The sequence below is a fragment of the Ctenopharyngodon idella genome, chromosome 16 (assembly GCF_019924925.1).
Source record: "Ctenopharyngodon idella isolate HZGC_01 chromosome 16, HZGC01, whole genome shotgun sequence".
Classification (NCBI taxonomy): domain Eukaryota; kingdom Metazoa; phylum Chordata; class Actinopteri; order Cypriniformes; family Xenocyprididae; genus Ctenopharyngodon; species Ctenopharyngodon idella.
This window is the reverse complement of record NC_067235.1, coordinates 27,004,707-27,030,158: the sequence shown is the minus strand read 5'-3', so window position 1 is coordinate 27,030,158 and position 25,452 is coordinate 27,004,707. Positions and strand designations below refer to the sequence as shown.

The 25,452-nt window shown below is 37.0% G+C and overlaps 3 protein-coding genes across 3 annotated transcripts in view; 1 reads left to right on the top strand and 2 right to left on the bottom strand.

Annotated features, from left to right (window-relative positions):
- chrnb2 (cholinergic receptor, nicotinic, beta 2) overlaps positions 1-8,339 on the top strand; it is a 32,812-nt gene extending 24,473 nt beyond the window's left edge. The window contains exon 6 of the mRNA XM_051866767.1: positions 5,027-8,339. Within this exon, the coding sequence (XP_051722727.1) occupies positions 5,027-5,179 (153 nt within the window). The 3' untranslated portion in view covers positions 5,180-8,339. The remainder of the gene's footprint in view (positions 1-5,026) is intronic.
- Positions 8,340-12,709: 4,370 nt separating this feature from the next.
- On the bottom strand, positions 12,710-14,412 carry s100t (S100 calcium binding protein T). The gene is made up of 3 exons (XM_051866779.1): positions 14,266-14,412; positions 13,313-13,475; positions 12,710-13,230 (listed from the first exon to the last, which is right to left on the bottom strand). The coding sequence occupies exons 1-3, from the start codon at positions 14,343-14,345 to the stop codon at positions 13,063-13,065; spliced, it is 411 nt and encodes a 136-aa protein (XP_051722739.1). The 5' UTR covers positions 14,346-14,412; the 3' UTR covers positions 12,710-13,062.
- A 1,464-nt stretch (positions 14,413-15,876) lies between these two features.
- On the bottom strand, positions 15,877-23,790 carry si:ch211-105c13.3 (uncharacterized protein LOC325758 homolog). Its single transcript, XM_051866786.1, has 3 exons — positions 23,571-23,790; positions 17,778-17,905; positions 15,877-17,066 (listed from the first exon to the last, which is right to left on the bottom strand). Exons 2-3 carry the CDS (start codon positions 17,895-17,897, stop codon positions 16,899-16,901), a joined length of 288 nt encoding a protein of 95 aa, XP_051722746.1. The 5' UTR covers positions 17,898-17,905; positions 23,571-23,790; the 3' UTR covers positions 15,877-16,898.
- Positions 23,791-25,452: the final 1,662 nt, after the last annotated feature.

The following is a 25,452-nucleotide window of genomic DNA, read 5'->3' as shown; positions in this document are numbered from 1 at the left end:
AAATGATCCATCCAGTCAGGCCTATATATACATAGCTGACTCAACTATGTTCCTCAACAGTTTTCAGTGTCCCTCCACCACCCGACCGCTCACTCTTGGCAGGTTCCCATCACAGCCAGGGATATAGGGAGAGTACTCTGGGTTCTGGCCAAAATACAGAGCTCAGAGCCCTCTCCTCGAACAGCACATCAAATAAGCATACTTCTTTTACTCTAGCTGATATATTTGTAAGTGTGAACTCGTGAAATGATAGTAGAAGCACTGACAGAAATATGCTGACTGAGACTAGAAATATGAGATGAAGACATTTCCTCTTGTTCAAACCAAATAACTTTGTTGCTAAGAAGCTAAAATGCATTAGCCCTGCACAATGAATTGAATAAATTATCATACAATCATGGCTGCTGTGATAATTGTAATAATTGTTGATTATAGCATTACATTTAATGGCATACTGTACATTCTGTCATCAATTACTACAACCCACGTCATTTCAGACCCATAAGACTATCGTTCATCTTTATCTTTGAATATCTTCAATACAATTGAAGGTATATTTAATGAAACCTGAGAGATTTCTGTCCCTCCATATGTAACAGATGTAGGTCGGTAAGAGCTGTGCACGTAAACCTCACTCCCCTGATCTCAAGAGGCGCTCTAGTGACTGACGCTAGAGACCGCAGTCGTTAGACTCCTTGTTAGAGCGCCCGCCTCCCATGCTGGCGGACCAGGGTTCGAGTCCCGCTTAGAGCAGGCAGTTCGAACAGGAGGGGTTACACATAGAAAGTGCACGCAAACAAAAACTTGTGAGGTTTGTTCTCACATGTCAAGCAAGTACAGTTGAGCTTCCGTTGACCATATTTGTGCTCAATGTATGCAAGTTGATCAAAATTCATATGTGAATAAAAGCTTAAATTAAATCAATCGTATAGCTTTTAAAGGCTTGGTCAGTTCTTATGTTTCACAGATAAGGCTTTAAGCCTAGTCCCTGACTGAAATGCATGTTTGAGCTGGTTTAACTGAAAGCAACTTACTGACATATCTTAAAATATGTCAGTCCATTGTTTTGTCTTAAGATGCACACCAGTAATGTTTTTTTTTTTTTTTTTTCAAAGGCACGTTTATAAATGCTACTTAAATGTCCTAATTAAAATAAGGCCAAATCTTAATCTAAGCCTTGTCTGTGAGACCAGACCTATTTGTCAGAGTCATGCAGACAACATACTCTATATTACCTACAACCTTTCTGTAACACAAGTGATCCCATTTCTTTTGAGCTTACTCAACAACTGGGGCTGTATCACTTTGCAGTAATTTGGGTGTCAGTGTAGAAATTATTTTGCTGCAATTACAACTAAAAGAAAGTTGGACATTACACAAAGAACTGTTAAGAGTGAGCAATAGATTATGCGGCCCTGCTTAAAAACTTGACATTCATTATGAGCTCAGTGAAAGCTTACACACGTTCCCACAGACACACTCAGATCAATATGCAGCTCCACACTTGTGGTTTAATAATCTCTGATGTGGAGGCTTTGACAGGCAAGTCCTAAAGCATTAAAAAAGAGATGTGGTCTTTAGCCAAAGCACAGCTACACATCACCACTACACTCACTGTTGGCATTTAAATGGCTTACAGTCCCATTCTGTCAAACACCGTCTGAGTCTCAGCATTACTCACGTATGAGAGTAGCAGTTGTGCTGGATGATACTAGAGGTGATTATTTTTTTTTTTTTTGCTAAAGATGTGCATTTTAGAAGCCAACTGATCTATTTGTAGAAAGTCTAGGTGATCAGATACTCATGCAGAAGATATATTAAAATATATAATATTAAAATGTTTCACCTGTAATGTATGAGATATAATGTAGTGTGTGTGTGTGTGTGTGTGTGTAAGTAATATTATATATATATATATATATATATATATATATATATAAAAATAAAGACTGGAAGCAAATACAAACATAAAGATAATATTAAAATTGCAATAAAAACATAAATAAATAAATAATATAATGTCAAAATGTAATGTGTTTTTATGAATTAATTATAAATAAATTAACAATTCTTAATTTTTTTATTTGGGTAATTTATTAATTATTTTATTTTGAAAATATTTAAAATTACAATTACATTAATTCTATTTTATGGTTCATACAATACATAATTATATTATTATTTTATCTTTTAAATGGGCCACTTTCATAGTTTGAAAACTGCTGAATAAGTGGAATATTTTTATCTTTTCACATTATTTTGATGATATTGTTTAGTTAATATGTTTAGCAATATATTTTTTATAACTCAGCAATATTTTTAAGTGGGCTTGAGCAGTTGGTTTCTCTTTAAGAGCAGGAATACAGTCAACATGAGGTAAAATTAACAGCACTCAGTAATTCTGTCAATCATCTCGACCTGAACACAGTTTCATTCCCATGGTAACAAGGCGTCTCCATGCCAACTCCCTTGCAGCCTTTGCCGTGGTTACGGTTCAAGTCCCCTGTGTCTCACCTCATCAGAGCAGTGTGGCGGAATGAAGTCTCTGTTCACATTAACCTTTTCCTTCACCCTCTTCTCTCTCCCCTTCTCTCTCTGTTTCTCACTCACTCCCACACATTCGCATCCAATTTCCCATCTTATGTTTACCTCTTTTTTACCCCACCCCCACATATTATATCTGACTCATCTATGTCCTGTCTCCCTTTTACATCTGACATCTTTTAAGCTTTTTGACATTTCGCCTTTTTAAAGGGATAGTTCACCTAAGAATTTCAATTCTGTCATTATTCCCTCACTCTCCAGTCTTTCTAAATCCATTTGCTGCTCTTTTCCATGGAACTCAAAAGGGGAATTTTGAAGCTGCTTGCAATGTAATGAGTTCAAAGCTCCAAAAAAGAACACTTGTCTTCGCTGATTAATTCATTGTTATTCATTATTCTCTACTGCAGCTCTCAAATCAAATATGGCACCTACGGCCCATGTTTAACACCATGACGTATGGTCATAGGCTGCGTCTGATATCGCATAATCTCTTAGGTACTTATTTTAAATAAGTAATTGCTTCACAGCAGCTAAAAAGTATGTTCGATGTGGTATGAGTATGTGTAGTATGAATGTAATCCAGATGTACTACATTCGCCATGTTGTCATTATCATGTGACCTGTAACTGCATCAGTTGGGTCGCTTCACTGCCATTCACAAATCCTCTCCCGTGGCCTCACGGGATAGTGAAGTGTCCATCGTATCTGTATACTTTTTGCCTACTCTTTTATGAATACTGTGAATTTGGACATACTTCTTTTGTCACATACTGTTTTTCGCCTACTATATAGCAGGGAAGTATACGATTTAAATTACGCAAAGAAACTTAAAGGTGCAATATGTACGATTTTTGCAGTAAAATATCCAAAAACCACTAGGCCAGTGCTATATATTTTGTTCACTTGAGTACTTAAAATATCCCAAATGTTTCCAACTATTTGTAAATCGTGAGAAAATTGCAATTTTAACCAAGGCTCGGGGACGTGTGAGGAGTTGCCTGTCAATTGCGTCATACCCGCGTTAACCCTCGGTCTGCCTCGGTTTCCGGTTTTATTTTGTAGAAACCATGGAAACACCAAAGACGCTTTAATGTTTACATGTTTTAATAGACAAGGGAACAACTGTTTTGATATATTTATAAAACTAATTGTTGTTGTTATAGTTTAACACGTTTAGTCTTATTGTTTAAATCTAATTTTCTTGATTTTTTTGCGAGTACCACGCTTTACCATGCCTCAGAGAAAAACACTATTTTGTGAAGTAGCTAACATAGCATAATCAGATGCAGCTTAATTTTTAATAACAGTAATACAGAATTTTCTCCATCGTACAATATGTTTTAAAATGAATTGCATGCCATTTATCAACACAAGCCATCCAGCATTTAATATGATATTCTAAAATCGATCTAGCTTACTGCAGTGTGTCTCAAACAAGTGTCTCACAGCAGCCACCCGAGCGAAATGCACAGAGTAATGTCATAACATAATTTTCAACACTCTCAAATGTATCAATGTATCTTAAATGTGTGTTGCGCAATCGCTCCAGCGGCCTCGTTCAGCTCCCACAACACTCGGTCCTGCTCTGCTTCATACTACAGTAACGTTAATAATCGCATCCATGAACATGATTTCTTCCTGAGTCCTATCCCTATTCTTTTGCACCGTCCGTTGAGTTGAAGACCACATGTCCCAAGATTCCGCTCTCAAACTTGGCGTCATCAAACTACGCCTTTGTTTTGAACAGGCCTCTAGCGACCTCTAGCGGACAGAATTCTTACATACTGCACCTTTAACCGGCGAAAGAATTCTGGGAAATGGTCCATAAATTTATATGAAGGAATATAAAATCTTCAAACTTTAAGACTCTCAAGCCAACATTCAGTTTTCATTCATCAGTTCTTTCATACATTCAGTTCTTGTTAAACATTACTATTTAGGTTAAAAGCATTGTTTCCCATTGCAATACATCTGTACATTCAAATTCGAATTTCAATTCTACTTCCTGTTTGCATGTATTTAATTGGAATTGTAAAAGCTTACTCAATTCGAGTAATGTGAACTACAAAAAAAATGGCTTTTGTGGTGCATTTTTTGTCCTTTTTAGAAAACAAAGAAAAGGTGAGCATGGAAAAAAAATTATGGTATACAGGTTTAGAATTATGACAGATAAAAAAAATTACAGTATGCAGTAAAATTTGGGGGGAATTATTTCACCCTTGTTCTCTTCTCGCTGTCCTCAGTTTTACTTCAACACATGTAACCCTATACACAATACCACTAAACATAAGTGTTCATTTGATATTATATTGTAGTATTTATTAATATTTTCAATTAACTTTAATTTATTATGTTTATTAGTTTTGTATTTTTAGCTTTAATTTATTTTTATTTCAATTTTAGTTATAATAATTTTAGTACTGCCCCCTCAAACCATCCATCATTCCATTCTTTTTCATCTGCTGTTCTTTTTATCTTACAGGTGAGTGAGGACTGGAAGTACGTCGCCATGGTGATCGATCGTCTATTCCTCTGGATCTTTGTGTTTGTGTGTGTCTTTGGCACAATCGGAATGTTCCTTCAACCTCTGTTCCAAAACTACACAGCGAAAACTATCACCAACACACCTGGCTGACTAACCACCAGCCCCCGCCACACCAATGGACGCTACCCACCATCAGTTGGACAGGAGGGCGAAGGGAGGAGGGGGGGTCTGCCGAAGGGGAGGGCAAATGTCACTCTGGACTAACGTTAAGTTTATATGAACCTTTTTTTGGAATATCACACAGAGTGGGGATTTTGTCCAGGATTCTCGTTCAGCCCTCTCGTCCAGTCCACCTTCCCCTCCTTTTAGGTGAAAAACCACACAAGCCAATCGGAGAGAAAGGAGACACCTGTTTACTTTGCTCAGCAGCCAATCAGCACTCTTTTCTGCAAATAGAAAGCCATCCACCGCCCACAAGCTCTGAAACGAGCAGTCTGCTTCCTCAAGAGTCACATGACTTCCCGTTTGTTACCTGTAAATGCAATCTAGCCAGACAGGGATGAACTGAAATGCCTGTTCTAACATCATTTCTATCAGATTTTCATAATCAAATCTGTCTTATTTATTTCTTATGGTCTAGAAGCCTGTCATGATCCATGTATTGCAAATACAACAACATTCTCATTTCTGTGCGAAATCAAGCGTCTAGTCCTTGGAAAAATGGGCTTTGATGCAGTATTGTATTATTATTCATATAATTACTGTGTGAATTGTATTGCTACAACACACAACATAAAGAGGGAGGATGCCTGATGAGATCAGAGTGAGATTGTTAATAGACAATGACTGTGTATAAAGGATTGGTGGTACTATGAAAACAGTTACATTTGCCAAAAAAGGGCCCCACCGAGGGTCTCTGTGGTGTGGGAGAGGATTCCCACCCATAAAAATGTTGTCCCAAGCCTTGTGAATTTTCAGTACAACACTGAACAGATGAGCGATGAGCTCAGTGAGTCCCTTTAGCCCCTAAATACTTTACTGAGGTCTGCCGTGGTCGGACAGAATGGCTAATACATAGACTAGTCTTAAAGAATGTTCAAAATTGAGACACTGAAAGACCAAACTGACATGAAAAGTTGTCATGGTGAAATTCTGAGCAGTATTGCTTTAGTAATGGCATCCTGTATCTTCATTTCACTCCCTTTCTCCTCTCCTCCTCATTTATCTATCCCGTTCTTATCAGTCCTCTCACACCACATTACTTGCACCTTAGAAATGCATAATAGCTTCTCATGAAAATATAAAGCCATTGATTATGACCATTCCCATATTCAAAAACACATTTGGTAAGTGACTTTGGATATCCCTTGGTTTTAGGTGATTATTTACTGGATGTAAAAATCAGTGACCCTGTGCTTACAAATTGGCAGATTTCAGCATAATTTGAATGCTTGTCATTCACAAATTCTATGCTTTTTGTTTGTTTATTAAGTATTTTGGCTAATTTGATTATGCTTTCAGCTATTTGTAAAAGTACAGTACTCTCAGCTCCATTTAACTTTTGCTTTAAATATTAAGGTAAATATCAGATTATATATACACACTACCGTTCAAAGTTTGAAGTCTGTAAGATTTTAGAAGTCTATTATTGTCACCAAGGCTGCATTTATTTGATCCAAAATACAGCAAAACCATAATATTGTGAAATATTATTACAACTTAAAATTACATTTTCTAATGTAATATATTTTAAAAATGTCATTTATTCCTGATGGCAAAGCTGAATTTTCAGCATCATGACTACAGTCTTCAGTGTCACATGATCCTTAAAAAATCATTCTAATATACTAATTTGGTGCTCAAGAAACATGTCAAGAAACAAACAGTTGTGGAAAATGGGATACTTTTCCCCCCAGGATTCTTTGATGAATAGAAAGTTCATATATATATATAAAAACGTATAAAACGTTTTGTAACAACGTAAAAGTCTTTACTGTCACTTTTAAATAATTTAATGTATTCTAGCTGAATAAAAGTATTAATTTTTCAAAAAAATAAATTGTACTGACCTCAAACTTTTAAATAGTAGTGTATATTATACAATATATAAAGCCTAGAGCTCATAAAAACACAGTGAAGCAATATTGCTAGCGATTTCCTCTGCTAATTGAGTCTCGGTATCATTCTTCCTATTTGCACATCATATCTTGACCCCAATGAATTCGAGGTCCACTAGCTGGCAGTTAAGACTTTAAGTGTGGATTTCTCTATCAGTTTCATCCATACGGTTCATTAAGCAGGGAATCTCCAAAACTCATCTTTCAGAAAGCAGATTATGCAAAAATGTTCACCCATGGATTACATTACTATATTTCCTGAGCGCTTCAAATGACCCCACTCATGCTATCCTTCTTTAGTCTTTCTCATTCCTCTCATATTTCTCTCACCAGCACTGCTCTGCAAAAAAAGCCCTATTACAAACCACAAAGCTGCATAGTACAGCTGCTCTATTACATTAACATATCCTGACCGTTAGCTTAAAAAAAAAAAAAAAAGGATGAAAGTCAAGCTATAAATGCATTACTTTTGTCTTTGTTTGGGCTCCAAATGGCAGGAGGTTTCCATTAAGTCGCCATGTGCGTTCACTGTGTGACATCAGCGACAAGTCAGTATTCACCACACAGGGTCATGTCTCTATTCATTAAAGTATACTGTCCATGAAAGCAAGCAAATCGGCTTTCATAACCATAAGTGCTTAAGTGTCTTTAATTCATCAGAGGAAAAATGGAATGAAGGGAAGAGACAAAGGGAGGAGTGCATCACCCTATACGTTATGCCATGTCACGATCAAGTCAGCCTATTCAATACTGCAATAATACAGAACTGTGACGTCACAATGATTCCTGTGTCAAAACATCTGTGTGTTGGCCAATCAGAGTGCACCTTCTTATTCACACTGGCACTTAAATGCCCGCCTCCTATTCTCACCTCCCTACCTTGGCTGACCGATCACATTTAACCTGTCAAATAAAGATTAGAAATTCATCAGCTCTTCGTGTTTGACAATTCTTGGCCTATTTGCACAAATAACACTTGTGTTTCTCTCTTAGGGAAAGTTAAACTCAATGTTTTGCACTGTATGCAATGTCTTTATTAGTTCTGTTTAAATCCTCAAACAAGATGGTCTAGAGTACTTTTTAATTGGATTTTGTGTTATTCTGCTGCCCAAGGACTTCTCACTAGTCTCTAAACTCACATCCGTTGGCATTGCCATCTCCTGACAACATAATAAATTCATGTCTTATTTCAAGTTGGCTGCGCATCCTCCTTTATGAAAGCTCTTCAAGCCAACTTTTCATGAGAGCATCTTAGAGAAAGGAAATGCACGTCCACATATTATATTAATGTGACCTTCAGTTTATACTACATAAAACAGGACCTTGCTTTTGTATGTTCCTACATCCCTGGTGACAAAAATAGTGAATGCTTCATGTAGAATGCAAAGAAGATATAATTTTACTGAATAAGAAATGGGCATTATCATGCAGTCTTTCTTTAAATGAGTGAGCTGCTGTCTGCAAACACGAAAAATCGAATTGGCCTATGCCTGAGACCTTTTGCTCAGCTTTGGTTCAATACAGCCCTCTAATGGTCAAGAATAAACTCACTCCACTTCAGTGTTCATTCATTCTTACGCAGTATTTTGTTTGTCATTTTTGTCTTTTAACGAAATTATCCTTAAACTCGAAATACTCGAAAAACGTTTGCGCCCCCCTCGTAATTAATGTTCTTCATAATTTGTGTGTTGGGGAAAAAAATACTGAACAAAACTATTTGAGTATAGGCCTACAAATACAATATTTACAACAAATAAATAAATAATAGGCCTAAATAGCACGGTATTCTTTGTAGGGACGATATAAAAGGAACAGATGGCCCATAATAAAAATCTTGTTATCTACTCACCCCCATTTTTCTCCAAACTGTTGGTGATTGTAACGTCAAGTAGGCTACCACAAAAGTAGTCCATATGATTAGTGTGCGTTCCAAGTTTTCTGATTTAATTTGATCGGTTCATGCATAAAAAAAATAAATAAATAAATAAAAAAAATCCATTAATTCAATTCATTCGAAATTCGCAATTCAAATCTCGCGCAAGAGAATTTTTGTTTTGTTCGTTTACATCAGTTACCCCAGCACTGCACATTTTAGGCCCTGTTTACAACTGGTATTGCGTTTTGGTAGGGCTGTTCGACTCCTAATTTTTTGGAATCGAGCCCGATTCCAATTCGTGGTTCTAGAATCGATTGGAGTCGATTCTAAGAATCGATTTCTCCTTCTGTTTTCGATTCTTTTTCGATTCTTGTTTTTTAGATTTAAGGAACCTATCTCGCCACGACTACAGGGTATTAAAGTCGTAGAAAGTAGCCTTCTCTTAATATGAAGCTTTATTAATAATATAAAGGTACATTTCTATCTCTGATTGATTTTAAATTGTAATTTTGGCTGCACTGCACCTGAAATGGGTCATAGTCCATAGCCCAGCAGTAGCGCTTAAAAAAAAAAAAACCCTTAGATAGACACAAAGTGTCTACATTTGCACAGTTCAGCTGAATTATGAAGTTTACTTTAACTGCTTACTTTAACTGTTTACTTTTAATGCTTTGCCCAGAATAAATATATAAAGCAAACTGTACAATAACCAGAACATTAACAACAACACTGGTGGAGCGCGTGATTTATCTGTCAATCAGATGCGTGGGGAAGTTTTACTATTCCATGAGGCCACGGGAGAGGATTTGTGAATGGCGGTGGTAGTCGTGTGATAAGGCCATCATGGCGAATGTATGTCCAGATTACATTCATACTACACACATTCATACTATAGCCTATAGAACATACTTTTACTAGTTGTCATGAAATAAACTACTTATTCAAAATAAGTTCTTAGAGCATGCGATTTTGGACGTCGAAGCCCCAGTGCTGCCAATTTAGGATTTTGTTGCTAGATTTGGCGACTTCCCCGTCCCTTTTGAAACTTTTTTTAAAAAAAAAGCCTAGCAACAAATCTAGCAACTTCTTGGACAAACCTTATCTAGATTCCGTGGTTGCGTTCCACTCCACTTTTAGATGCGCACTCTCGAACTTCCCTAAGCACTTCCCCTCAGGTGAATCCCTGCCGCCATTTTGAAGTGCGTTCCACTTCGTGAAGTTTACATGGACGATTTTGACCGAGGGAGCGAATCTAGGCCTACTTCATATATAGCCTACACTTCAGGCAGCTCCATATACCACAATGCAACACGATTGTGACGTCACAGCAGATCGCGTTTAATTTACCCCACCACAAGTTTTAGCTACTCTCAGCTGAAAGCAATTGGCAACACTGAGCCCCAGTGTTTTAATCTGTTTGTCCACTTTCAACCACTTCTGTCCTGATTTCTTGGAGGGGAGGGTTTATGGGTGGTTAAATGTATGGTTTTTTTTTTAGATCTTTCAATCTAATGGACAAAATAAGCTTGCGCAGTTTACATTTGAACATGCGGAGAGATGACGAGAAAACATACAGAGAGCATCAGTTTTAATTTCTGCTCTGACAGCTGCAAGACCACGCCGAACACTGTGAGTGCGTGTTAGAAATCAGAAATGGTGAGAGAACATTGTGCTTGGTACGTTTTTCGTACTTCAAGCTTCAAACCTAGCTTGGGTCTTTAGCCGACAAAGTTTAAATCCTATCTGGCTAACGCACTTCTTATAATGTTTACGCAGAGAGTAGGCATAGTCTTGGCTGTTCAAACACATTTAAGCACATGAATGTGTTTGAATGTGTTACACTACGAAAGCAATCAGATTGAAAGCGTTTTCACTACCTCTGGAAGTTGTCAAAAGTGGAAAAGCTCAAAACACATTTGACACTTGTATTTAGCGTCAACCACTTGTGATCCGATCGACCAAACGCATCTTAATACCAGGTGTAAACAGGGCCTTAGATGTCTCCCTAATTAAACCTGATTCAAATTATTAGCTCATTAGTAAAGACTCCAAAGCTGCATCTGAAATCTTAGGGTACACTTACACGATGATGTACTAGAAACAGAAACGTTTTTCCTTTGCATTTTTTTCACGTACAGACGACAACATTGTCAAAACGATCCCCATTCACACAGATCTGTGAAAACAACGAAGCTTTAATTACTACAATAGTAATTTCTCGCTAGAAATGACATCAAAAACTTACATTTTCACACAAATTGACCACCAACCGCAACTTTCAGACTGCATCTTTATTTATTAGCTCAACTGTCACAGAATAGAAAGCGTAGGATTGTGGGATATCAAAGTGACTTGAAGGCAAAAAAACACTGTGGTACGTGGGGAAGGAGACCAGAGGCTGTTTTTTATTGGATTTCAATAAAGGCGAGGCTTCACTACGCTGAATAAACTGCTTTTATGGGGAAACGGCTTTTCATTTAATGAATTGACAGCTCATTGGCTAATCTTCAACATGTTTGCTCTTAAACATTTGTTTTGGATTGATCTATTTTCTATTATATGTAATATATAATTAATTTAACTTGCAGTCGAATGTTTTCCTTGACATCTTGCGATTTTCGGGGCATGCGAGTTCCCGAACATAATGCATGATGGGATACGCTTAGCCTCGAATACCGCTCAGAAGCGGTATTCAAGATAGTGTGGGTTTAGTGTGCATTAAGGGCACTGCACTTGGGCATTTTTAAGACATGGGACAGTCTTGCACACTTACTTCCTGTCGCGTACACATGCTCTCAAGTGGCCAAGACCGCAAGTGTGGGTATTTGGACAGGGCAAGTGATTGACTGTCGCACAACTCTGAACAAAATGACGTCAAGGCTGTAATGTGATAGGTTATCAAGACACATGTTAGCCGTTACGCTTTCTTTGAGCCACAGACCCTTGTACCTCCCAATAATAAGACCATCTCTGCATCTATGCTGCCTTCAAAAATCGATCAGATGAAGGTATCTCAGGAGACAGGTACTGAAGCTAACATTGGATTCGGATGTGCCTTGATGCCTTCCTACCTTGGAATGAGTCCTCCGAAAGGCAGCATTTTTAACTCTGCAGGACAGTGGCTCTCCAGGAGCAGGATTGGACACCCCTACTCTAAGACTTCAGATGAGTGTCAGATAAGAGAGATATCAAAAATGTGCAGTGATGGGACCAGAGTTGGGAACCACTTGCGTAGGGCAGTGAGTGCCATAATGTACATAGAAGAAGAAACTCCACACAACTCTAGCTCACTGGTTCTCACATCTATTGTCAATGCGCTACAGTATATATTTGAAAGTGTACAAGGTCTGAGAACTCACTCTCCTTCTCCACATTTGAGAACTTCTAAAGTTATTTATTTATGCTTGTTTTATACTGATTTTAGTGTGTTGTCACTGATAAAGCCTGTTTAGTTTTTCTTTTAATATTAGCCTATGTTATGTTGTGTATAAGGTCGATCCCCTTGTTACTGACTATAAATTTTAAATAATCATTCTTTATAGATTTTTCTTCAATTTTTGCTTCATCCTTGTATCTTTGATTAAATAATAATAAAAAAAACTTTAAGATGTCTAATAACAGTAACATTTCCAATACAGTGGTGTAGCATTACTGCTACATTCCCAATGAAAAAGCACACCAACCTCATTTATTTTAAATTTGCAGTTTAATATGGAGAGATTATTTTAAAATGAACAACTCCAATTGTTAAAAAACAAAACAAAGGAAGAAACACATATTCACATATTCAACAAAGACCATCTCACAATCTCATTCCTTATGCTTTCATTTCTAATAGGTTGTTTCAGGGGTTGGAAACATGTTGCTCCTCATGGAGCATTTTGTGTACCCAGGATTGCACTGAACGTGGATGAAGAGGTAAAACATTTTCGGTATCAGTAAGCAAGATTCATACACACAAATATTTCCCTTCTCCCCCCATTTCCCTCTAATCATCCTTCACTGGTCATGTGTTGGCTTTTGTTCAGAGAAATTCAGCTCTACTCTTTCTTCTTTCCGTCCTTTTCGTGATACTCAAGGAAGAAGTCGTTGCAGGCGACGGTGAGGGCGCCCACAAGGATGATGAACTCTGTGAAGTCCACCTCACCGTCGTTGTTTGAATCCAGGTCTCCCATAACTTTATCTACCGCATCCTTATCCTGTGCATTCTGTGGAGCAAGAGAGATGCAGACAAATTTTTCAGAAACGTTTGACTCTTGCAAAGAAAACAAAACTCTCTTTTCTCCTCACCCCAAGGTAGTTGCCCAGCTCCTGCGTTAGCATCTCTTTGAGTTCCTGCCTACTGAGAGTATATTTGTCGCCCTCATTCCCAGAGTACTTGTGGAACGTCTGAATCATCAGCTGCATGGCGTTCTCCAGAGTGGAGGCATTCTCTGAGTTAAAAGCGGACATTCTGGGAAAAATAAAAAACAACATTTATTGGTCACTGTAGCAAGTGACTGTATTTAGACTTATAAATGCACTCAAGGATGCACAAAAGGTTTTCTTTAGGGGGATTATTTCTGGCTCATGTTAAATATTTAAAAGCGTGAGGCAGGCTTATTTATCTTCAGACCACAACAGTAAAAACATTGCAAAAGAAGCAGTAATATATTCTCAGCATAACACGCAGTGGCCCCCACCTTCCCCTTCCTGATCATCCTACGAGGGGCTTGACTCGACTACAGAAGGGAAATGTGACTCGCCTGATAAGGGTGAAATCCTAAACTGGAGAAAACACTCCGAACCTGGGGAGGAAGTTACTTTGCCAAGTGTAATCCGAGCCAATCTCAGTGCCCACAACTCGGTACACATACACATATATTTAAACAAACACTGCCCTGGGTTTGAGCTGTGCTCTGTCCTGATGGATGAACTGATACATATATTGGGTTGGGTCGGCAAAAATAACTTAAGAGGAGAAGAAAACTCTCCTCAGATACTTCTACACAGATTAGCCACAAGCCATGCAAAACTTGAGGTGGGGAGCTTCAGAAAAGCCATTTTAAAACATGCTTGTTTAATAGCTGCTCTTTACACCAAACTTTAATTTAGCGCACGATTCTCTTTGTGCAAAAGATGCCCAGGTCTTTATTTAGCAGTCTGGTCCAAAAACTTATAAGAAGCATCAGGCAGCCATCTAGCATATAGCAATACTTCACAATTTCAATCTGTTCTTCCACCCATCCTTTGCTTTCTCTTACCTTGCTGTTAGATGGTTGCTGTTCTTCTGTTCCTTGAGGAGAGATGAATGCTGGTGAAGACAGGAGGCGACGGTCAGCATCTTATATACCTACTTGGTTCTCCTCCCATTATACCTTGCACTCCTCCCTCCCTCCCTTCATCTATCCTTCATTTATCTCTGCCTACCTATTTCCCACCTTTTGTCCTCTCTGTTTACGCATTCACAAAAAATACAAAAACAGTGTTGCATAAAAGAGTAAATGATGTTGATACTCATTGATGTAATTGAAAGAGCGAAAGTTTTCTGCCTTAGACGGTAACTTGAGCAACTGAAAACAAGCCACATACTGTTTTGTTTTATTGATCGACTTTCATACTTATCTAATGATACAACACGAAACTCATGTATATAAACATGCTCTGAAGACCTGGACTTTACTGAAAGAAGAGCTTTTGGGTAAATAGATATGTTTGATCCTAAAGGTTAGTTATATGTACTGGTGCTTGTCACATTAAACTTTTAGAGACGTGATAGTTCAGCACCCCAAACTAAATCATTTATCTCCTGTAATTGATGACTTAGACACAAACATCACTGTACCAAAAATCCAACAGCTCTAGAAATACCACAATATTAGCAATTATGCTGTAAAATATTGTTTATACATAATGTATAAAGTATATGTATATATATATATTGACTATATATATATTGACTATACATATATATATATATATATATATATGTATAGTCAATACATAAAATACACATGTATCTCTTAAGATATGTGAGTCTATATAATTAGAATGAATATAAAAGCAATTATATAATATGAAGAAGTACATTTCTTGATGATTTTTTCCCTAAAAGTTATTAACATAACAGCATATTCCATTAGATGAAATAGGGTCAGGTGCCTGAGGACTGATTATGTTACAGTCCAACCAAGGTTACATGGCACAAATGTGGTTACTAACAGCCCAAGGGTCTTTAGAGGTGCTGATTTTCTCTCAGGTGTGTGTGTGTGTGTGTGTGTTGAGTGAGCATCTGACTACATGTGGTCCTGTCACACCTGATACTGCTGCACAGGTGTTAATTCATCATTAAACAAACAGTGTCCATACACATATGTCAGCCAAGGTTTGAGACTGAAAACACACACACACACACACACACACACACACACACACACACACACACACACACACACATTTTTTTATATGTGGTTTACGAGGACCTTCCATAGGTGTAATGGTTTTTATACTGTACAAGCTGTTTATTCTATCCCATCTACCCATCACAGAAAACTTTTGGAATGTTTTGAAGTTTTTGAAAAAAAAAAAAAAAACTTTAGTATATTTTTAAATCCATTTTGTTCACAAGGACAAAAGAAGTGTAAACCATGTTTATGTTGTAATACCCATGTCATTATACAGATTTGTGTCCTCTTAAACCATATAAGAACACACACACACACACACACACACACACACACACACACACAAATGGGCAAATTGAAAGAAAACTAACCATTCAAACATATGTATTGATGCTAGGGCATGTTGTACCTAAAGCATGATGTTTAGCTTGTATTACATGTCTGAAAATGAAAGGACAGCTTAAATGACAATTTTGTCATTATTTCCATATTTTTATTGAAAAGTTATACAAAAAGTTCTCCAGTAGTGTAACGTTCTATTTTACCTCATCGTTCTTCCAAATAGGACAAATCTGAAGAGTAAATCTATAAATCCATTTGTAGCATGGCTTACATTTTTATGCCTTGCTTTGTTTATTATCTAAGCAAGCACCAATCAAGCATAAAAAGCACTTATTTCATTGCGTAAAAACAATTAAAGGTAGGGTAGGCAGTTTCTGAGAGGTTCGCAATAGCAAGCTACCTTTGAAAGCATAAAATCCAACATGAATGCGCACAGCCAGAGCAGAGTCTGCAAAGTGTTAAATTACCTCATGTCTCAAAGCACATTACATTATGATAATAATGAACATAAACAATTTTAAGAGCTCTGACTTGTACCACCTGACTGCTGCAGATTCATTTCAGCGTTGATAGTGTTTCCACAGAAAGGCATAATTTGGAGTTCAAGGACTTGAAGCTCCAAGTGTTTGGGTTTGCCTACCCTACCTTTAAATCCTTTATGAAACCACATGAGTCTTGAAATAAAAACCTGTTACATGGAATTTAGACAAACGGAGAAAAAAAAAAAAAAAAAAAACTTTTTGGGGAATGGGGGGATTTAGCACTTGTACTTGGCCACAGGTCATAATTTCATAAATGTGAATACATGTAAACAGTATTATAATTTGAATGTAATGTTTTTAAAATGTAAAAGTGTTTCATATCATTTTAGTTTAATTGCAGATTTTATATTGCATTAGTGAGAGATTGGGGTTAGTTGTTACACTGGGAAGTCAAGGGCTAAATCACAGTATATATATCGTAATTTCACACATTTTTATTAATGTCTGTTGGCCAAAAGAACAGTTTGATATTTTGTTGGTGTGCGTATACAGACTTTTACAATTTATGAAGTAAAAAGTGTGACAACCAGCCCCATTCTCCTTTATTTACCATGATTACTGTTGTAATACTCCAGCAATACAAATTAGTGTCAGTGTAATCAACTGTCATCAGTGCTTTGGGGCTTCTTCATGTCCACTGGCTGTGGTTTTCTGCTCACTCAGTGAGTTCGCCAGGTAGCCCACCAGCGTCAGGTACTCCTGGAAACTGACTTTCCCGTCCTGGTTGTCATCCAGTCCTTTCATCATATCCTTCACTGCTGAAGCACTGTCAGTGTCCTGAGAGAGAGTGTTGATATTTAAAATTATTTAATTTACAACTAATTAAATCATTTAAAACTATACATTTAATCATTTTGTTATTTATAATAATTTTGTTATTTAAAATTAACGACCAAACAAAAACTTTCGTTTCAAGTGGTAAGTGGATTCTAACTTAAACACCTCTGATTGGCCATTGCGTTCAAGAAATCAACAGATACGGCTACATTGCTCAACACGGCAAAACACATTGTAGATAGAAACCTTTGACACTCTCCACAGCACTGGAGTGTTTACCAAATATGTTTCGCCAATATCAGATGGGGTCCCCTGATTCCCTATAGGGCCTAAGTGGGCGATTACCTCGCTTATTGATTTAGTCCGCCCCTGGACATAGTCTTGACATTTACTCATTATTTGACATGCTCTTTAGTGTGACATGCTATACTCCATCTAAAACTATTATTTAAACTAAAATTTATTTTGCTGATTGTTTTTATACATTAAATTAGGAAATATTTGTACTTTTAATTTTAATTCAGTTGTCACACCACAGGCCCACTCAAAATAAATCAATGAAGGCAAAAAGATGATTATACACTTTTTAAAAATAACATTTTGAACAAAAAATCTTTAAGATGGACATGTTATGTGTCAACTAAAATTGACCAAAAAAACTGAGAGATTTGTTAAAAACATCTGGTCAAATGTAAGAACTGAGCTCCTCACACTCAGGATGTTGCCCAGCTGACCCTGGACTAACTTCTGGAAGCTCTTCGCACCCAGGCTCTCTTTTCCACGTGCTGAAGACAGGTACTGCATAACAACGGTTTTAATGGCACCCTCCATATCTGTAACTGTACAAAGGAGAGGAACATACATAAAACATCATACATAGAACACAAACTGATTCACTTTTCATCCTCTGACAATAAGTGTACCTCATGGGATACTTGGAAATATTTTGATCTAGCTTTTTTAGCCTATAAAACAGACTTATATTTATAAATAATAATATATGTAAATAATATAATATAATATATAATAAAGTTCTTTGTGTACAGACAACAACATTGTTAAAATGATCCTTGTTCACACAGATCAGCGAAAACGACTAAAAACGCTGTATTGTGCATGCCAGGCCAGTAGTTGACTTTGTAAAGAAACTACTATAGACTGAACATGTAATATGCATGTGCATGATGTTACCGTTTCCACAAATTCACGTTTGTTCTAGTTTACATCGAGACAACAACTATATCATTTTCAAAAATGTGCACTTTGAAACCTATTTTTTAAAAAGTTTGCATTTTCAGGCCTAAAATGCATAAAAAGTTTTCCCTTTTTAGTTGAAAACGGTGTCGTGTAAACAGCCCCCTAGTCTGTGTATAATGAGCCATCATTTTCAGTCGTTTCTTTTTCTGTTCTCTTCTATGTTAAGTTGGTTGCTTTACTCCTGTGTTTCTCTTGTGCTCCTGCATGTCTGTTATTTTGTTTGTATTGTTATTAAACATTACTGCTGCAATTAGATCCTGCCTCAATGTTGCAACTGACTGTTATGGTGGTGCCTAAGATAAAAAAAAGAAATAAAAAAAAACCTAAATGTTGGGAAACACTACAATAAGTATTGTAAGGATGGAGTCATAATGTTTGCAAGTGACGTTTTAGCAGCTGGGATAACCAAAAGGAAGGGCAGGCACTGGAAAATGAGTGACCTGAGGAAAGGGATGATGCTAGAATAATTAAAGAGCATGAAGAAGGGAGGCGGGAGAAAGGAGCAGAGGAGGAGTGTGTAGAGCTGTAGAGTATATACCAAGACAATGGAACCTGTGATCTTTAACGGATATTCAATCCACAGGCTCACATTACCGTTGGGGTTGCCTGCTACATGTCTGTTACACTCTCTCTCTCTCGTCCGACAACAAAAATACACAAAAGCCCATACACACTCTTTGAAGGATGCCCACTCTCACAGGCCTTTTCTCTTGGATGAATACCCCTTTAAATCTTCCCTACCAACAAACAAATTGAAGCAATAAAGTGTAAACTACTGCACTTCATATTCTTGTACTGTAGATCCCATTGCATATTTGACACTAACAAATAATTAATGATCTAATTTGGGTTTCCTTCCAGTGACATTTAGCAGGCTAATCCATAACAAACACAAGGTACAGTAAAACACCAGTGAAGGCCACAATTCCACAAAATACACCAAAACACCAAATACATAAAAGCAAACATTTTTATATTATGGATGATAACCTGTCAATAACTGCTACTGAAATTCTATACTAGTTTGTCTAATGAAAATAAAAGCCTAAAAATGAAGCATTTTAAATACAAGTTTACACATCACAACATTATAACGTACAGTATGAAAAAAATGCTAAAGATTACATTTAATAATGTTATTAAATTATTAGTGTTTTTAAAGACTAGCTTAGATAGTATAAGATAGACAGCAAATTAAATCTAAATGTAAAAACAAAAAAATTAGAAAAACTCTAATATTGTACAGTATATCATGCATTCCTAGTTTTTTTTCCTGTACAGACTACTAAAAAACTAAACGGGAAGGGGGGAAAGATCAGATTTTTGCTGCCTAACTGAACAAGGCGTGCATTTTCCTTTGAGACGAGCTACAACGCTCACATGAACAAACAAAATTAATGTGATTTTAATGTGGGTGTGACGTATTGGTAATTCTATAGGCCACCCCTTTCAGGTAAATCTTCCATCTGACAGACGTCACACCTGAATACTTACACTACACCACTAACATTAGTACATTACACCACTGCCCTGCCATCTTCCCAATTACTGATGGACCTCTATTAACCTAATTAGAGAGAGAGAGAAGCCTGAGCAGGGCTTTGGTAAAAAATACTGAAGAAAGACCTGGTGGAATATATTGATAATAAAGGTTATTATTCCTCTCTCTTCTGAACAACCAAAGTGGCATTGCATTACTATAGTTGCAGATGTGGAAAGACAGATTCTTTGTATGAATAAGATCATGCGTGTGGCTGCGAGAAGCTGGTGTTTGCTGCAGAGAGAAGTGTCTTTGTCTTTAAAAATGTTGTCATTGTTCTAAATGGGATGCACTTCATTAGGAGTGATACTCAAGCTCAGACTGGGACAGACAAAGGCAGAAGCATCAAGCAGGATGATTGACAGGTGCTCCTAGTGATTAGTCTCAAAGGACCCAAACAAACTGTCATGTAATGAGATGCTGTGAAATTCAGAAGTCAACAAAACCCATTAACTCTTGCAATACAGGCCAGCTGCCAAACGGAAATGAGCGCTAAAAACACGCTGGAAAGCATAGCGACAGACTTGTTCAGACTTCAGTTAGTGCCACAAAATTCTCAACACATTAGCTCCTGTGTTGGGAAGTAACTAACACATTTTTTATTTATTTTTCAAATTTCAGCTGGTTTTATAGGCCTAATGTAGCTTTTCCAGTAATGAGTTACTTTACTAAAAGTGTAGTGTGACTAAACGCTGAGCTGAAGGAGTAAACAAACCATCAAATATGTAGCTTTGGAAAGTCTGATTCTGTTGGATGAAGTGTTGGAGTCTGATTTATTACAGTGAATCATTTTGTTTCATGTAAATGAACAGATTTACAAAAATTGTTATGCGTAATTTGACTCGTGTATGTAAATTAGGGTGTTTTTCTTCTATTTCTAAATTTACCTGTTCAAGTTTAATACTGTTAATTGTAATTGAGTGTTAATTCATTCAAAAATCACTCATTATGTTTGCGCCAGAAAATGTGGCTATGATTAAATTATAAAGTACATAATTGGATATACATATTTTTTTATTTTTTTAAAATAAATTGCCGCTTTAACTGTTGGTTGTATCAACAGTAGCTTGACTGTAGTGTAGCTGCTTCAAATTATTAATGTCATTTATTACTCACCCTCATGTCGTTCTACACCCGTAAGACCTTCATTCATCTTCGGAACACAAATTAAGATATTTTTGATGAAATCCGATGGCTCAGTGAGGCCTCTATTGAGAGCAAAGCCACTGAACCTCTCAAGATCCATAAAGCTACTAAAAACATATTTAAAACAGTTCATGTGAGTTCAGCGGTTCTACCTTAATATTATAAAGTGACGAGAATACTTTTTGTGCGCCAAAAAAAAACAAAATAATGACTTTTCAACAATATCTAGTGATGGCCGATTTCAAAACACTGCTTCGGAACTTTACGAATCGAATCACTGGTTCGGAGCGCCAAAGTCACATGATTTCAGCAGTTTAGTCATTTGATAGGAGATCCGAATCACTGATTCGAAACAAAAGATTCGTAAAGCTCAGAAGCAGTGTTTTGAAATCGGCCATCACTAGATGTTGTTGAAAAGTCATTATTTTGTTTTTTTGGCAAACAAAAAGTATCTCGTCGCTTTATAATATTAAGGTTGAACCACTGTTGTCACATGAACTGTTTTAAATATGTCTTCAGTAGCTTTCTGGATCTTGAGAGGTTCGGTGGCTTTGCTCATAATAGAGGCCTCACTAAGTCATCAGATTTTATCAAAAATATCTTAATTTGTGTTCCGAAGATGAACGAAGGTCTTACGGGTGGAGAACGACATGAGGGTGAGTAATAAATAACATTATTTTCATTTTTGGGTGAACTAACCCTTTAAGTTTGTAGCTTGGCAAACTACACTTTCAAAATGGTGACACTGTGAATAGCAACAGTCTTTAGTCAGTATCACAATATGTATTTCATTTTGTGCATATGAAAATGAGGCTTTGAAGAATGGTCTATTTAATAGGTTCAACATATTGGTACCAGGTTACACAACATTACAACCATTTCCACTGCCTTGTTTTCATTTTTCAAATAAATAAATACAGCGTCTACCCTAAATAAGGTCAATGGGAAGATGTTTTGCTCACGGGGGCAAATAAAAAATTAAATATTGGCAAAATGAAGCCTCGGTATGCTTTCCTCACAGTTTTCTTTGTTGAACTGCATTCCATTCCTGCTCCTCTAGATGTCCCTCCAGGCTACTTGTGGTTTACCCTTGTTTCCTGATGTTAACTAAAAAATGTCAAACTTGCATCATGTTGAAAATGTAAAGAATGAGGATAAGAAACTGAGTGAATGAATAAGACTCATGTTCAGCTCACAAACAGATAAGCTTTTTTTAGTTTGTGCAGGCAGGTGGTTCATGGCTCTTACTTCAAGATATTCTTGTTCCTGCAAGGACATACGTTAGTTATAGCTATTACACTTAACTCATTGCCCTAACATGACTGGAATGATCTCATTCCTAAAATAACTGAGGGGATACAGGACACATCATACGTAGGCCTATAATATTTTGTTCTTTTTTAAGGAATATATGTATGGATGTAAAGTAATTGGGTAATTGTACATCATTACTGATTATATTCGAGAATGTATATTTTGAAACATTAATTGGCTACTAATATTAGGCTAATTATATTTTCTTTTTTCTATAGGCCTACAATGAAGTGAATGATCTGGAACAATGTAATTTTGGGGGTGGACTGTCCAAATAAGGATAGTTTTCGGTATTTTTGTTATGTTATGATATTTTTGTTGGTGTTTTTTTCCAGTTTATGTAGCCTAAATGTTGAAGCTCTCTTTCCGTGAGGTGTGAATCATTTCCTTAGCGTGTACCAGGCTGTCAGAACTTGAAGGCAAGGTTGAGCAAGTTGTCTCGAGCTCTGGGTTATCGGACAGCTCCCACCATTGCTGTCTTATCTCTGTATTCATTATTAACGCCGTTCTGGTGGCCGTGTCGTCGCTGACACATTGAGGTCGTGCTTCGTCCGGTTGAGGATCGAGTGCATTTCCCCAAAACGCTCGTAAGGTCGACTGCAGTGCTTATCACCGCAAATGACGCATAATAAGGAGGGAATGTATTCACTTCACGTGGAGGATTTGCGGCAGAAGCCGCGCGCGTGAGCTCTGAGAAAACGCTCTGAATTAATAAAAGGCAGGTTTCTGATTTCTTCTTTGGTGTAAAAAGAGAAGGGCTTGCGTTACTTCTATAGGGAATTGGATCGTCTACTTGTAGTCACCGGACAAGCGAGCCTACGGTCGCGCTTAAGGACTGAAATATTTAGGCAGAGTAGGAAGATTAAACGGAAAGTGACACATTTGAACTGGGCACGAATCCTTATTTATGGAAGCCCGTTGACTTGATGCCAAAGTTTTGTGTTCAAGCTGATTTAAGCTGGTCTTCCAACCAACTAACAGACCAGTTTTACCAGCTGAAAAGTGCCCCAAACTTCCCTAAAACCAGCGAACAGACCAAGCTGAAAGACCAGAAAACCTTTAGGCTATTTATAGCAAGGATATCGAGACAAAGCAAGTTAAATAAATAATGAATATTCTAAACACAGAAACACATGTGTTATAATACCCACAAAGCCATCCCATTTTACTCTAAACCGACTAAATATTATCAAATAACACAATAGAGTTTGTCTGCTATCCTCTTAGGATCAAATAGGAATGCTTACCTAGTTTTTGCAACAAAACTTTTCTTCTGCTGATTCTTGCCTCTTCTATGTTAAGCCAGTACAATGCCTATAAAATGCCTCTTCTGTGAATTCCAATCTTCCCAAGTTGCTTTTTTTTCCCATCAAATCACTGGGCGTATACCCAGAACTTTATGGGTGGGGAAAACAGGATATATTACTCAAGAGAGGTGTTGTGCGGACATAACTCCCCTCAAAGCGTAGTCTACAGTCATAACCAAGCTGGAAAATGAGGTTAGAGGTGAGAAGAGGTTTTAGGAAGTTAATAATACAACTTTACAATCATTTTTTTCTTTTAATTTCTACCACATTTTCTGCTTTTTGGTTTATTATAGTGTGTTCTGTTCCAACTGCACTGCCCATGTTTAAATGACCTGTGTGAGAGAGTGTGCCTATCACAAGTAGGAGCATGTATTTGGTTGTTGCACAAAGGCTTAGTGAGACACTAGCATAGTGAGATCATCATAGCCACACCTTAAGAGTTTAGTCAGAGATCTTTTTCCAAGTTTTCAGCCAACATACTTTGCCAACATATCAAAATATACATTTAGGAAGTCTTCTTTAGTGTAACTTTCTTTCTGCATTATGAAGATATGTTTGTGAGGGAGGGGGAGAGAAAGAATGCAGCTATGTGAGAGAGAAAGCACAGCATACCAGAACACAATTATCAGGAACATGTGCTTTCCAATTACCAAGACAAAACCCTCACAGTCCACTGATTCTCCTCCACCCTGTTCTCTAAGCCAACAGTCTCTGTGTTTGGTTGGTACTATGCAACATTAATGTAGGTTTTGTTTGCCTTTGAGTAGTATTGTTTGCCATTATGGTACTGCAATACAACAGAATTTCTTGCTGTAAGTGTTGTTGACTTTAATCACAAAAGTCAAAAGTATAATATATATATATACAGTATAAAACATTATTTTATAATTTACTCATTATTATTTTAAATGTAAATATTTAGTTGAAGCCCTCTATTGACTGAATATCATGCCAGTGAAAATCTGAGCTACTGTACCTGCTCAGAATAGTAGGTTAACCTATCAAAAAACTTTTTTTTTTTCAGTATAAGATCTTTAATATAACATGGGTAGCACTTCTTACAGTTAGAAAACACATATCTGGATGTACGGCTAACTAATCATTTTAAAATCATGGGTAGCACCATGGGTTGTATTTTGGGACCAAAATAAGTCTTGAAAGGCATGTATATAAATATTTATCTGAATGTAAAATCTATCACATTGAATCAGACAGAAAGTGCTGTGTTAAAAATATGAGTAGCACATGCTGTGAAGCACGACACACCTAAATCTTAAAGGGTTAGTTAACCCAAAAATGGAAATTATGTCATTTATTACAGAACACAAATTAAGATATTTTTGATAAAATCCGATGGCTCAGTGAGGCCTGCATCGCCAGCAAGAACACTCCCTTTTTCAATGCCCAAAAAGCTACTAAAAACATATTTAAAACAGTTCATGTGACTACAGTGGTTCAACCTTAATATTATAAAGCGACGAGAATGTGCTTGTGCTCCAAAAATAACAAAATAGCGACTTTATTCCATCTAGTGATGGGCGATTTCAAAACACTGCTTCAAAGCTTTACGAATCTTTTGTTTAAAAGCCTATATCGAGCGCGTATCAAACTGCCAGAGTCACGTGAACTACTGAAATTTCAAAACACTTATGACGTAACAAAGCCCCGTTTACTGAAATCATGGGATTTTGGCGCTCCGAACCACTGATTCGAAACAAAAGATTCGTAAAGCTTTGAGGCTTCATGAAGCAGTGTTTTGAAATCGCCCATCACTATATATTGTGTAATAAAGTAGCTATTTTGTTATTTTTGGCGCACAAAA